This window comes from Microcaecilia unicolor, chromosome 2 (genome assembly GCF_901765095.1).
Source record: "Microcaecilia unicolor chromosome 2, aMicUni1.1, whole genome shotgun sequence".
Classification (NCBI taxonomy): domain Eukaryota; kingdom Metazoa; phylum Chordata; class Amphibia; order Gymnophiona; family Siphonopidae; genus Microcaecilia; species Microcaecilia unicolor.
Window position 1 is genome coordinate 571,299,627 of NC_044032.1, and position 16,246 is coordinate 571,315,872.

Below are 16,246 nucleotides of genomic sequence, written 5' to 3' on the forward strand. Positions count from 1 at the left end.
GTTTACTTGTGGAAATGTGAGGGTGGGTTGTCAAAGGCTAGGGTATGGGTATGTATTTGAATGTGAGTGTTTATGTATCATGCGAGTGTGAGTGTGTATTGCAAGGGCATGCTTTTTGGGAGGGGGCCCGGGATGGACTTGGGGGGGGCACCCATTTCCCTCTGCTCTCCACTCTACCTCATCATACCAGCCTCTATGACAGCGTCCTATTAGAGCAGCAAGCAGGTCCCTGGAGTAGCCTAGTGGTCGATGCAGTGGACTGAAGAGAAGGGGATCCAGGCCCATATCCCACTCTAAATGTTACACTTATGGTGGAAAGTGTCAGCTCTCCATAACCCACCAAAAACCTACTGTACCCACATATAGGCGATACTTGCAGACATAGCCTGACTGCTCTGCTGGGATATTTGTGGTGCCAGTCTACTAACAATGTTGACACCCCCTCCCCCCAGATATCCCAATGGCTTGCTTTTGTGCATTTTTCCCCTTAGCCCTTATTTTTTTGAAAATGGTCCCAAAAGAAAAACACACTGAGCACAAAACGTCTAAGAAATGGCCATTTTCAAAACAAAAAGACATTTTTCAGGTTTGAAAATATCTCTGCCACCAGATTTTTGGACATTTTGCTGGATTTAGACATCATATCGAAAATGCCCCTCACACATGTGCCACTTATTTATTACAGAGGCTTTAATCTGGACAATTATGCAGTTTGGGTATATTATGAAAAAATTCATTATTACCTTACAAGCGTCAATAGCACCCTGTTCATAACCAGCACACACCATTAAATTGGTTATCTTGTAATTTTTGTAGTTACTCTGGCAGTCCTCATTTGAGATTAGAGGAATTGTGGCCTCCTGGAGAACATTTTCTGCTTTGCCTAAAAAGACAAAATATTTACCATACATTATAGCAGTAGCTAGATTTCATCATGGGCATTTTAATAACTAACTGCAGTTATTTTTATAGCGTTACTGGATGTATACAGAATTATATAATGGTGTGTTAAACATTGAGATACAATGTCCCTGCTTCAAAGTGCTTGCTCTCTAACCCCCTCATTCTATAACAGATTGCCTAAATAGAGGCGGCATTTGTACACTTAAATCTATAGAATACTACCATTTGTGGTACAATACATAATCAATAAATAAAAACTACGTACGAAAACTACTTGAAAACTTTGTACGATCACCTAAACTTCCAGAAAAAAAACTAAAAACTAACCTGTTTAAAAAAGCTTACCCTACCGATCCAACATAAATGCCTGATCTCTGCAACACAACATATCCAAAATATGTAATGGACATAACACAACTCTCCCGATGTACGATTCCCAAATGTGGCTGTGCCACATGAACTCTATCTTACCACAATATCACTTTGTATTTGTTTACACTGCAGTCGGCAAACACCGCTCCGGCACTATGTAAGCCACATTGAGTCTACAAATAGGTGGGAAAATGTGGGGTACAAATGTAACAAATAAATAAATAAATAAGTGTAGATTGGCAGTAGCACGCCTAAGTGCTTCTATATAATTACACACTAAAATGGCTTTGGCCATAATTGCAAGGGGAAATTCACAGGGGAGGGGAGGGGAATGGGCAGGGCATAGGCTGCAGGGGCGTAACTATGAGGAGCCACGGGGTCCTGGGCCCCTGCATACTATGTCCAGGCCCCTGAGAAAGAGCGTCAGCATGCACAAGACACGAGGAGCAAGGAGAGCAGGGCAGGAACGCAGCTGCGCCGGAGACGGCGCTGAAGGAAGGCTTCGGCTGGTGGGGGTTGGGGTCCCCCGCCAGCAAAGGTATTTGCAAGGCGAGGGGGGTGCGAGGAGGTAAGGGGGGTGCGAGAAGGCACGAGGCAGTGGCTGCAGGGGGGGAGGTGAGGCGAAGCGAGGCGTGGCGTGGCGGCGGGGGCGGGGTGGCGGGGCGGCACTCAAAATGTGCCCCCAACCTCGACCTCTGGCCCCCTCCCACCGTAAGGTCTGGCTACGCCCCTGATAGGCTGGATCAACATTTGCACACTTAGGGCTAGATTCTATATATCACACCCAGTGGCGTAGCCAGACCTGACATTTTGGGTGGGCCTGGAGCTAATATGGGTAGGCACTATGTATATAGGTATGATGGATTTCTAAGTAGTCTGCCCAACAGCTGCCCTGCATCAATATAAACCACATATATACTTAATAGAAAAACAGATATTTGTAATACATTATCCCATATCTTAAACTTGACCAGACATAAGTCTGCAATAATAGCAAACATCTCAATACACATGACAGGATCCTGCAATATAATTACAGCAATAGCATATATCCTTCAAACTTTGCTTTATAACAAATGCCTGATTAAGTAAACGTTGAAGTCTTTTTCACTTCCTCTAGCTCTACTCTATCTCCCTTCTGATGCTGACAAAATAAAATGTGGTACATATCCTTCAACTTTACATTACAATATAAAGAGAGAAAGAGAGTTTTTTCATCCCATACGGTTTTCTCATCTAGTTGATGAGTTTTTACGTTGGGGGTTTTTTCTCCATTCTCTCTTAAACAGAACCTATGATAGTATTCTACTCCCATTTATACAAGGGATTGACAATATTTTTGCAGAGTTCCTTGCTGGGAGATTTGAGGTTCGTTTTGTTAAGATTTAATAGTCTTAAGGGTGAATCTATCTGTTTTTCACCAATTTAAAGGGACACCTCCATACTATCAGTACATACAAGAGTCAAACTCCTTTATTTGGGTTGATTACAATATACAGTATATGCCTTATTAAGCTGTATTAATCAAACATTTAAAATTTGGTAAATATACCTTTGAAGACTTCTTCCTTTTCTACCTACTATGGAATTTGTCGCATATAGAAAACATAGCTAGAATGTTTCCTCTTATAGCTTTCCTAGGAAAAATGTATTTAAATTCGGGTATCACCTCAATAATAGCAACACAAAATCCCTTCACCTCCAGGTACTTTGTGAAGTAAGAGAAAATCCTGCAAAGAAACTTCTTAGAGTCTATGTTGCAAACTTTAACCAATTCTGAATACAAATGCCAATAACAGTACCTTTAAAAAGGCAGCAGTGAATACACACAACAGCAATACGCATCTCATTGGAAAGGCCAGACAAGTCAGAATCGTAGATCCACACAAACTACATGCCAGCAAAATCTCTCACCTGCTGGATCACACGCAGAACACAGACCAACCCTCATCAATTATAGAATTAAGGACCAAAAATCAGAAATTGTCTTGTAGCCTGGCATCAGTCCTTCCCTTCCTTACCCCCCTAACCATCCTTGTAGCCTGGCATCGGCCTTTCCCTTCCCTATCCCACCATGATCCAGCCCTTCTACTCTACCCCCACTATCCATTCCCATAGCCCAGCATCAGTCCTTCCCTTCCCCACCATCCATCTGATAACTAGGCATCTGCCCCACCCCTCCCTGTACGCAGCCTAGCATTAGCCCTGTCCTACCCCCTTACCCATAACTCCCTAGTATGGCATCCCCTCACCCCCACCCAGAAACCTGCCCACATTAAATATAAAGCTTTTAAATAATAACAATATTACTATTATTTTAACCTGGGCACTGCAGAGACTTCCCCACCCAAAAACCCACCAGCATAAAAAATACAACTTTTTTTTAAAAACTTGGGCATTGAGCCCACCCCCACCCAAAAACACATTTAAATTTGTTGGTGGGTTTCTGGGTGGGCTCGTCACTGTCTAGGGGGGGAACTCCTCACTCTCCCCTCCGCCCCCCCATGCGAGCATTTAAGGCATACCTTTGCTGGCAGGGATGCCGACTATCTTTCTCTTTTGATCTAGGCACAGGAAAAAAAAAGATTTTAAATGCTCCCAGGTTTCAACCTAATTCATGTTTAATGTGGGAATATAAATGTTATAAATAACTTTAACCAAGTAAATAAATAGATAGAAACTCTGGATGTTGAGCACCTGATTCTCATAATATATCTATTTTAGTGGCTCTTTCCAGGAGAAAAAAAAATCTCTACATGAATACAATAGTGCTAGAGTGTCCCTATAACCTGCTCCTCTTCCAAATGACACACTAATTACGATTTATAACAATTTACTACTCTACCTATGAAAAGCTGGCATGTTTGAACATATAAGTGAGATTAAATAAACATGCTACCAACATTAAAGAGCGACAACATGGATGCAGCAGCTCAAACGACTGCTTGCTTTGTTTGGGATGATGGTAGGGGAAAGAGACAAAACTCTGAGGAATCCTGACTAGATCCATGCATAAAGGTGGAAGCAGGAGGTATATCTCAAGTGATGAACCACACAAAGCAGTCATGGCATGCAAGTTTCTGAAAGCTGCATGAAAACAAACAGTACTCTATCCTAACTAGCAGTGCAATTGCCCCGGGATATTTATCAAAGAATGTTTCTCTACAGGTTGTAAAAGAGAGCTCCCGTAATCAAACACTCAGGTATGCTTTTTCAAAACCGAGGTAAACATAGCCCCAGACCATTTCAGCAATTGCAGGAATCCTGACACTTGGAACCTCTTCGCTTTTGAAAGCAGGGTACGCAATTAACATATCTAACCTCTTTGAGCTGCAGCCCTGCCTTCACTGTTGCCAGCTTCCAAGTCCCGGCCAGCTGGTACTTGGGTGGCCTGAAGGCTGAAGCAAGAACCTTGAGCTGCAAACCTCATGCTTGTGGCAGAAATTTCCTTGTGACACCGGTCTGCATGCCACGGGGAACAGAGGTAAGGCAAGGCAGGCAGAGAGCTCCTGTTTTGTTTTGTTTTTGCTGTGTGGCTGTGAGCAGAGCCAATGAGGCTGGAGCCCTGGCAATTTCCTTAAGCCTAAGACAGAATCGTTTGGTGGATCAGGCAAAACTGGGTGGGCCTGAGCCATGATTGGGTGGGCCTGGGCCCACCCAGGCCCACCCGTAGCTACGCCCCTGATGACACCTAAAAAATCAGCACTGAAAAAGATACGCCTAGGCATATTCTATAAACCATGCCTGAATTTAAGCGCAATTTATCAAATGCACCTAAATCTAGATATAGTTTATAGAATATGCTCATCAATAGAAATCAAACAAAATAAAACATGGAAAAGAAAATAAGATGATACCTTTTTTATTGGACATAACTTAATACATTTCTTGATTAGCTTTCGAAGGTTGCCCTTCTTCCTCAGATCGGAAATAAGCAAATGTGCTAGCTGACAGTGTATATAAGTGAAAACATTCAAGCATTACTATGACAGTCTGACAGAGTGGGAGGAGGGGGGTGGGTAGGAAGTATGCATGGGGACATCAAAGCATATCATTGATATTCTAACAGGGTGGGTGTGGATAGGTGAGGGGAGGGTGATCAACAGAGACATACAGCTTTATGGTTTATAATGGGCTAGGAACCCCAGATCCTTGTTAAGTCCTTTCTGTTGGGTGTTAAAATATTCAATCATTCTGACTTCAAAGGTCTTACGTTCTTGTATGGTTTTAAAGTTACCTTTGAGGATTCTCACTGTGAAATCACTGGTACAGTGTCCTGGTCCTGTAAAATGTTGACCAACAGGCGTGGGAACCCTGCTGGCACCAGTATTGTTCATATGATGTCTATGTAAATTGAATCTTGTCTTAAGCATCTGGCCTGTTTCTCCAATATAGCATCCTTCGTTACATTTTTTACACTGAATGATATATACCACATTGGAAGATGAGCAAGTGAAAGATCCCTTTATGTTGAATATCTTTCCTTTGTGGATGACTTTGGGGTCCTGTGAAATATTTTGGCATAGTTTGCAACTGGATAAATTACAGGGAAGTGTGCCCTTCTGTTCCTTTTCAGTCTGTGAAGGAAGTTTACTTCTGATTAGCTTGTGTTTTAAATTGGGTGGCTGTCGGAAGGCCAGTACTGATGGGGATGGGAATATCTCTTTCAGTAATTCATCCTCCTGGAGTATAGGTTGTAGATCTCTTATGATTTTCCTCAGTTTTTCCAGCTCTGGATTGTATGTCACTACAAGCGGGATTCTGTCTGTGGATTTTTTCTTTTTGTACTGTAGCAGATTCTCCCTGGGTGTTTTGAGGGAGGAGGCAATATTCTTGGAGATTATTTTGGGGTTGTAGCCCTTCTGTTTGAAGGATTCAGTCAGGGTTTTAAGGTGTCTGTCTCTGTCCCCTGGGTCAGAGCAGATACGGTGGTATCTTGTGGCTTGGCTGTAAATGATGGATCTTTTTGTATGTGAAGGATGGAAGCTGGAGTTGTGGAGGTAGCTACATCTGTCTGTGGGTTTCTTGTATATAGATGTTTGTATACAGCCATCACTGATTGAGACCGTGGTGTCCAAAAAATTGACTTTTTCTGGGGAGTAGTCAATTTTGAATCTGATTGTAGAATGGTATGTATTGAATGCAGAATAAATTAAGTTATGTCCAATAAAAAAGGTATCATCTTATTTTCTTTTCCATGTTTTATTTTGTTTGATTTCTATTGATAACCTTAAGAGTGGACTAACACGGCTACCACACTCCTCTACTTAGAATATGCTCAACACTCATTTCCTGTGATTATACTTAGTCATGGCCATTTACGCCAATAAAAACCTGGTGTGACTGCCAACACCTAAATTATGCACGGAACGGGAATGTTATATGACAGTGTAATGAAAAAAATTTTTGTTTCATTGTATTTCTCCTGATGAAGTAGCGAAACAGTTGGGTCCCTTGCTGTCGAGAAATTTAAGAGACATTGAGGGGCATAATTGAATGAAAACGCCTATCTCCATGGGCGTTTATCTCCAAGAACGGGTCCTTGAAGGGGTGGACCGAACCGTATTGTGGGAAAAAATAGACGCCCATGTTTTATTCAACAATGTGTGAGCTGGGCGTTTTTGTTTTTCAGCGATAATGGAAAATGAAAGCGCCCAGCTCAAAAACAAATAAATCCAAGGCATTTGTTCGTGGGAGGGGCCAGGATTCGTAGAGCACTGGTCCCCCTCACATGCCAGGACATCAACCGGGCACCCTAGGGGACACTTTTACAAAACCAAAAAAAAAGATAAAAGAGCTCCCAGGTGCATAGCACCCTTCCCTTGTGTGTTGAGCCCCCCAAATCCCCCTCAAAACCCACTGCCCACAAGTCTACACCATTACTATAGCCCTAAGGGGTGAAGGGGGGCACCTACATGTGGGTACAGTGGGTTTGGGGGGGTTGGATGACTAATAAGCATTAAGCAGCACAATTGTAACAGGTAGGAGGGATGGGCCTGGGTCCACCTGCCTGAAGTCCACTGCACCCCCTAACAACTCCTCCAGTGACCTGCATACTGCTGCCAGGGAGCTGGGTATGACATTTGAGGGTGAAAATAAAAAGTTGTGAAACATCATTTTTTGTGGTGGGAGGGGGTTAGTGACCACTGGGGGAGTCAGGGGAGGTCATCCCCGATTCCCTCCAGTGGTCATCTGGTCATTTAGGGCACTTTTTGGGGCCTTATTCGTGAAAAAACAGGGTCCAGGAAAAGTGTCCTAAATTCTAGCTAAAAACGCATACTTTTTTCCCATTATTGGTGAAATGCGCCCATCTTTGTTCGGCAGATAACCACGCCCCAGTTCCGCCTTCGCCACACCTCTGACACGCCCCCATCAACTTTGTCCGCATCCGCGACGGAGTGCAGTTGAAAACGTCCAAAAATCGGCTTTCGATTATACCGCTTTATTCGTTTTTGTGAGATAAACGTCCATCTCCCGATTTAGGTCGGAACTTGGGCGTTTTTCTCGTTCGATTATAAGCAGGATTGCGAGTTTGGAATTATTTAACCCACAAAGATTTTTTGAGATCCAGGTGGATGATCGATTTGAATTTACCACTGGAGTATAAATCTTGCTTTTCTATACACAGCTGACTGCACGAGAAGGGAAATGCTATAAAGAATTACTCAGATAAATTCTAAGCCATCAAATGTTGGTTATATTGCTATTAATGATGATGCTTTCTAGCAATGACTAGACTATTGAAGTTCAAGAACTGTGCAGTCATTAAAAATCCAACTGGTTGCGGTCTGTTAAAGTGTATAGTTGAGTATGTGGATTGCAGTGTTTTTCACAGATCCATCCTGAACCAGAGACGTTTGGTGTGGGTGTATGACCAGAATTTTTGATAATTGATATATCACTCACGTTCCGTTTTTTGACCACAATATTTTTTCTTCCTATAGGTGTTTTTTTAGGGAGGTGTTTTTATTATTGTGTTTTTTTTCGGAAGGTGGTGGGGCCGGTGATGTTAGCCAATTCAGTGGAGTCTTATGTATAGGCTCCCTGGGCACCTGAGGCTAGTTTTTCTATTATAACTATATTTATTCTTTGGATCATACACTGCACCAACATCTTTATGAAGAAGGAGAGGTGGCAGTAGTGTCTTGCGATAACAGTGCATATAAATTCTAGGAATGCCCATGACCGACATATGGCCACACCCCCTTTTCAGAGCTGTGCTTTTAAATTTACACGCATCACTTTATAGAATATGCTTTGACATTTGTGCAATTAAATTCTAATTAATTTTACTTTATTTACATCAGGCTTATACACCGCTCTGAGTGGTTTACAATAAGGGAAACCAAGGAAAACCCTTGGGAAGATAACATGCTTATCAAAAATATACAAAGCGATCTATGAAAGTACAAAGTAGTATACAATCATTATGAGCAGTTTACAGTAAGGAAAACCAAGGACAATCCTTTGGAAGATAACATACTTGTCAGAAATATACACGAGATTATACAATCATTAACACTTTTCATCCCAAATTTTGTCTGAATAATAGCTAGATGTTATAATGAGTCCAGAAATATTTTGTAGAGTAATGTTTTCAAATCTTTTCTAAATAGTCTGTAATTATAAACTCATTAAAACAAGAGGATACCAGCTTCCATATCCTGGTTGTTTGCACAACAAGTAATTCATCATAAATGGAAAATCTCTTTATACCCTTAAAAGGAGGTAAAGCAAAGTAGGAAAAATTACAAATTCTCCGGTTTGTTAAATTTACCAAATGCAATAAGATAAACTAAATAGTATGAACTGCCTCCTGCTAAGTTACTAGGAGTAGTGCTTGACTATAGGTTGTCAATGCAGAATCAGGTTATGGCAACTCCATATGTTGTTTAGACTGAAGCCTATGCTGTCCATGGATGAATACAGAGTATGGGTTCCATCTCGATTAGATTACTGCAATGCTCTGTACCTAGGGCTGTCTGGTGTGAGGTGCAGGGCATTGCAGTTGACCCAGAATGCGCAGCTAGATTAGTGGCTGTGATTTCTAGGTATGAACATGGAACATCTGTGTTGAAACAGCTACATTGGCTGCCAGTGCTGTTTCAAATTCATTACAAAGCGTTGATTTTAATTCATCAAACTTTGTATGCAGTAGCTCCACAGTATTTTACTCAAACTGTTTATGCTTATTGCCCGCAGTGATCTTTGTGCTTAGAAAGCATGATGCGCTTATTTTTGGACATGGTAGGAAAAGTCTGGTATGTTGAAATGAGCCAAGCTGCTTTTTCTATTGCTGGGATACACCTATGGAATGCCCTCCCGGGTCCACTTCGTTTGTGCAGCAATGTAGTTCAGTTCAAGAGATTGCTAAAACCACAGTTGTTTGTTGAAGCTTTTATGTAAGAGCAACTGGTGCTATAATATTTTTAAGAAGAGCAGTATTTGCAGTGGGTTTTTGTGATATTTGGTTTGCTGTATTTATTTATTTATTTGTAGCATTTGTATGCCACATTTTCCCACCAATTTGCAGGCTCAGTGTGGTTTACATTTGCCGTAATGGCGGTTGCCATTTCCGGGTAACAGAATTACAAATGTTGTTGCGTTAAGGTGCATACATGCATGTTTTTATTTTGCATTATGCATGTTTGCCTTGTAAATAGCCTAGGTTATATTTTCTGATTCTCCTTAGTCTTTAACTACAGGAAAGAGTCTTTAACTACAGTGTTGACATGATGGCCTAATGAAAGTGTCTGATCCAAGTAAACTCCCTGGATTTTAATTGTAGAGCAAAGAGAATATTTACCCCTCTGTTTGCTAAGACATGCTAACGGTTGCTGTGCAGCAATACCAACATAGCCCTTGCAACGTGAATGGGCTGTGTCGGCATTAGCGCAGCTTAGTAAACAGGGGGGTTAGTTTGATCGATAAGAATAAAGTCCTGTTAGGAACTGGGTTGTCGTCAAATAATATAAATTTGGTTTTATCTGCGTTAAGTTTTAGTTTAAATTTGCCCATCCAACAGCTATTTAAATCTAAGCAGTCCTGCATCTTGGGTATCACTTGTGTCTATGTGGAAATTATATGTTTGGATTTCAGCAAAGCCTTTGATAGTTCCTCATAGGCGGTTTATGAATAAACTGGGTAGATAAGGTGGTGAACTGGATTAGAAATGTATTGACTGACACATGACAGTGGGTGATGGTAAAGAAAGGTGAATACTGAAGTTCCCTAGGAATCAGTACTGGGGCCAGTTCTATTCAGTATCTTTCTGAGTAGTTCCGAGAGAAGAGAACATTTCTCTGGTAAGTGAACGCTATTTTGCTTTGTGCTTTGGGAACTTAAAGATTGGGGTTTAAAGGAGGAATTGTAGGTTAGTGTTAGGCAAAATAAAAATATAAAAAGTAAATTTTATCAACTAATCTCCATTGTCTTTTCCACTTAGTTTTAAAAACTTTGTACCACAGCATTAACAGAATCTAACAGGCACTGCAGGATCTAGTTTAGTATTAAGGGGGCATAAAAAGAGAGAGAGAGGGAAAAGCAAGCAGGACCTAGTTTAGTATTAAGGGGGGAATAAAAAGAGAGAGGGAGAGAGAAAAGCAAGCATCATTAACTAGTTGCCATAGAGGGGCATAATCGAACGTCGCCATCTTTTTTTTTCGATAATACGGTTTAGCCCGGCCAAATGCCTTGGAGTTCGCCAAGTTTGAGATGGCTGGGTTTGTTTTTCAGCGATAATGGGAAAAAATGTCAGCCATCTCCAACGCAGTGAAATCCCAGGCATTTGGTCGTGGGAGGAGCCAGCATTTGTAGCACACTGGTCCTCCTGACATGCCAGGACACCAGCTGGGCACCCTAGGGGTCAGTGCGGTGGACTTCAGAAAAACCTCCCACATGCATAGCTCCCTTACTTTGGGTGCTGAGCCCCCCCAACCCCCACTACCCACAAATGTACAACACTACCAAAGCTCTTAGGGGTGAAGGGGGCAACTACATGTGGGTACAGTGGGTTTCGGAGGGCTTCCATTACCAGCACAAGTGTTACAGGTAGGGGGGGATGGGTCTGGGTCCGCCTGCCTTAAGTGCACTGCGGTACCCACCTAAACGTGCTCCAGGGACCTGCATACATGCAGGCCTCTAGGACTTGTTGCTGCTGTATAACCTTGGCACACCAGGTGACACCTGAAGACTAATCTCTTTGAAAAAGTCCTTTATTTGAATAAGCACGTTTACTCACAGTTAACTGCAGATCAGAGGTTGTGCCCCACTGGCAAAGAGTCTCCCTGGTACTGAGATTAGCAGTAGGTCAGAGCTGGCAGAATGGTGTACAATGCCCTCTTTCAGCCACATTCAAGGTAATAACGTTCTCTAACGTGGGTAACACATGAAAGGGATCTAAAACTGGCTTACAGAAATGGCCACTAACTCATGGACTACCGGAAACAAAACAGGGCACACTCTGACCCAGTTAGCAGGGGGGAAAAGCACCATGGGAGTAGAGCCCAGTACCCTACACCCACCACAATGCATTGCTAATGTGACTCTGCAGGGCACCTAACAGAAAAGGTGTCACACTCACCCGAGAGCCACATCGCAACCAGGGAAAGGTTGTCGGAGGATACAACACATTCTGCTGTCATGGAGGTGGGTACGGCATTTGAGGCTGGCATACAGGCTGGCAAAAAAGGTTTTCAGTTTTATTTTTTTAGTATGGGAGGGGGTTGGTGACCACTGGGGGAGTATGGGGAGGTCATCCCCCATTCCCTCCAGTGGTCATCTGGTCATTTGGTGCACCTTTTTGAGGCTTGGTCGTGAAAATAAAAGGACCAAGTAAACCCAGCAATATACTGCTTATGCCGGTTTTGTTTTTTTCCATTATCGACGAAAGCCGGCCATCTGGTAGCCATGCCCATGCCCGCCCATGTCCCGCCTTCGCTTCGCCGCCAACATGCCCCTGTGAACTTTGGCCGGCGACGCGACAGGAAAGCGGCGATGTTGCCAAAAAAGCGGCTTTTGATTATACCGATTTGGCCGCTTTTCCGAGATCGCCGGCCATCTCCCGATTTATATCAGAAAATGGCCGGCGATCACTTTCGAAAATGAGCTGGATAGTGTACAAACCGTTTTCTCATAGTTTTAAATTGAAATTTTCTCTAGAAATAGGCATTTTTCCCATAGTTTTAAACTGAAACCTTTTCTAGAGGTAGAAACTAAACAGCCAAAAACTCTTGTTCTCAAACAGGCAGATGATCAAAAGCAAACGCCGGCGCTAGAGGCTGCTAGCGCCATGCTAGCACCCCATGATCAGAGCCCTCGAGCGCATGAAACAACGCGCTCGAGGGCTCTTTGCACAAGTAGCATGCTAATGCATGCTAAACAGGGCTTAGCGCATTCATCGCCAATGATCAGCGTTCAGCGTGCCAAAATTTGGGTCACTAGCTGCGGCAACCCTACGCCAGCTCCGAGCTGGCGTTAGGGTTTGCAGATCATTGGGGAGGAATGGTGAGCCCTGTCCAGCATGCAGTTGCATGCTGGCAGGCCCCCGTTCCCCCCCAAAGTAAACCTGCCAACAGGGGACTGGAGGTCCGGCGGACCTCCTGTCCCCCTCCAATGACCCCTCCGACAATGACCCCCCCCCCCCAGGTTCAGGGAGGGCTGGAGATCCGGTGGGTCTCCAGCCGCCCCAAACCCCCTGAAAATGTTCCCTGGTGGTCCAGTGGCCGCCGGCCAAACCCCCCCCAGCGAGCGATGGGCTTCCAGCACACCCCAACTCCCCCCCCCCCAGCATTGTCGATCGAATCCCTGGTGGTCCAGTGGCCGCCGGCCAATCTCCCCCCCAGTGACCCTTATATGGTCTGTAGCCCCGCCCAGCGCATCCCAGGATGCGCTGGGCGGGGCTGGGCACCACCATTTTGCGGCGTCATCAACCCAAGGAAGAGGAGGAAGGCAGGCTACCTCCCTCCTCCAGCAAAGGTAGGGGGGCCTTGAGGGGATTCTTTATTACGTTGGACCACCATGGATTTGATCGACAATGCTGGGGGGGGGGGGGGGGAGTTGGGGTGGGCTGGAGGTCCGCCGGACCTCCAGCCCCCCCCCCCCCCCCGTCGCTCGCTGGGAAGGGGGGGGTTTGGCCGGCAGCCACAGGACCACAAGGGACCATTTTCCGGGGGATTTGGGGAGGCTGGAGACCCACCGGATCTCCAGCCCTCCCTTAACCTGGGGGGGGGGGATCGTTGGGGGGACCGGAAGTCTGCCAGACCTCTAGCCCCATTGCTCGGGGCAGGGGTAATCAGGGCCTGGTGGTCCCATGGACCTCCAGCCCCTGTGTTTGATAGGTTTGGGCTTTTGACAGCCCAGACCTGTCAAACAAGTGCGGGAGGATTGTGCTGAGCACATGCTCAGGCACAATTCGCCCGCACTTCTACCCCATAATCAGAGATAATTGCACTGCTTAAATTTGCATGCATTATCTCTGATCATAGGTCTAATAGCGCCCCGCGCTGTTCCAGCGCTATTTTAGTGCGCTGTTTGGAACAGCGCGGGGCTTTTGATCATCTGCCTGAAAGGCAGTTATTTTCTGTTCCTTGGCTGCTAGAGAAGTAACTCATCCTGCGACCTCAATTAAGTGTTAATTAAGGTGTGGGGAAGCAGAATACTTGCATAGGTTGCTGAGTCAGCTTCAAAGAGCCTGTTTAAAAGAGGCCCCTTAGATTCAAAACTATATAAAGAGGAAAGGTCCCACTGAAATGTCTTTCTGAGAAGTTCCGAGAGAAGAGAACGTTTTTCTGGTAAGTGAACACTATTTTGCTTTGTGCTTTGGGAACTTAAAGATTGGGGTTTAAAGGAGGAATTGTAGGTTAGTGTTAGGCAAAATCAAACATATAAATGGCAAGTGACCGACTCACCTGCAAATGCGCAGTAGAGACTTCCCTCTCTGTCCTGCCCTCGCGTCAAGACGTGATGACGTCAGAGGGCGGAACAGAGAGGGAAACGGAGTCGGATTCACTGTCGGACGCTGCAGCCTGGAAACGAACATCACGCGCACCAACCTCCACCCTCCCCCCCATTCCCACCGCCGCTCCCGCCCTCCTCCATATCGGGCCCCCTGCACTGACCTGACAGCGCCTCTCACCTCTGTGTGGAAGTGCTGCAGGCAGCAGCAGAGCGACCTTTCACACGAGGTGAGAGGCGCTGTCAGGTCAGTGCAGGGGGCCCGGCACGGAGGGGGGAGGGAGCGGCGGCAAGGAGGGTAGCTGGAAATCTCGCCCGTTTTTACAGCTTAACGGCTAGTAAAAATATAAAAAGCAAATTTTATCAACTAATCTCCATAGTCTTTTCCACTTAGTTTTAAAAACTTTGTACCACAGCATTAACAGATAGAATCTAACAGGCACTGCAGAATCTAGTTTAGTCTTTCCACCCACCCCTAGGACAACTCTTCATTTATAGTCAGTTATTGTAATTAGGGTAACAAGCAAGGAGTGCTCTTACATAGTTTTAAATACATTTCATTACCATCCAAGAAGGAAACACTAACTAAATCATACAATATACTATCCAGCTTATTTTCGAAAGAGAAAGATGCCCATATTTCGACCCAAATGGGGAGATGGGCGTCTTTCTCCCATGGGCGTCCAAATCGGTATAATCGAAAGCCGATTTTGGGCATCTTCAACTGCAATCTGTCGCGGAAATGACCAAAGTTGATGGGGGCGTTTTTAGCGCGAATTTGGGTCACTTTTTTTTTACCCTTTTTTTTCATGAAGTCCCAAAAAAGTGCCCTAAATGACCAGATGACCACCGGAGGGAATCAGGGATCACCACCCCTGACTCCTCCAGTGGTCACTAACCCCCTCCCACCAAAAAAAAACAACTTTAAAAACTTTTTTTTCCAGCCTGTATGCCAGCCTCAAATGTCATACCCAGCTCCATCACAGCAGTATGCAGGTCCCTGGAGCAGTTGTTACTGGGTGCAGTGGACCTTAGGCAGGTGGACCCAGGCCCATGCCCCCCCCCCCCCACCTGTCACACTTGTGGTGGTAAATGGGAGCGCTCCAGACCGCCCCCAGAACCCACTGTACCCACATCTAGGTGCCCCCCTTCAGCCATAAGTGCTATGGTAATGGTGTAGAGTTGTGGGGAGTGGGTTTTGAGGGGGACTTGGGGGGCTCAGCATCCAAGGGAAGGGTTCTATGGACTTGGGAGGTATTTTAATTTTTTATTTTATTGTTACAAGTGCCCCCTAGGCTGCCCAGTTGGTATCCTGGCATGTGAGGGGGACCAGTGCACTACAAATCCTGGCCCCTCCCATGGCCCAATGCCTTGGATTTGTTCGTTTTTGAGCTGGGCCCCTTCAGTTTCCTTTATTGCTGAAAAACGAAACCGCCCAGATCAGATCCGCACAAATCCAATGCATTTGCCCGGCACAAACTGTATTATCGGAAAAAAAGATGGATGCCCATTTTTTTCGACAATACGGTTTGTCCCTCCCCTTCACATACCTGTTCTCAGAGATAGACGCCCATTGAGATGGGCATTCGCGTTCGATTATGCCCCTCCACATAAACTAAAAGACACTTTTATATTAGGCTAATATCCTTAATACTGTAGCAAGTTTTTAAATTATTGAAAAACTCAAAAACACTAAGATGGAGTCAGCAGTCCAGCAGCAAGAGGGGTGTTATACAGTCTTTTCCTAATAGTAACATCAGGAAATACTTCTTCACAGAAGGGGTGGTGGATGTCTTTGTGTACATGGTGGGGACAAAAACCATGGAATTCAAAAAGGCATGGGATAAACACAAAGGATCCCTTTATAGCAATAGAATGCTTTCCAAACAAAACTTTGACCTTCAAACATACTATAGAAAGGTGTAACCAGTACAACCCCAAACAAGGACGTAGACGGTTGTGCCAGGTACATCTCTAACTACCTTACCAGGCAGACTAGAAGAACCATACTGTCCAT

General features: G+C 44.6%; 1 protein-coding gene across 1 annotated transcript in view; it reads right to left on the bottom strand.

The window, feature by feature from the left end:
• Nucleotides 1-16,246, bottom strand: part of KLKB1 (kallikrein B1) — a 194,811-nt gene that overhangs the window by 27,014 nt on the left and 151,551 nt on the right. Inside the window, exon 25 of the mRNA XM_030192212.1 lies at nucleotides 744-883. Coding sequence (XP_030048072.1) covers nucleotides 744-883 — 140 coding nt within the window. The remainder of the gene's footprint in view (nucleotides 1-743; nucleotides 884-16,246) is intronic.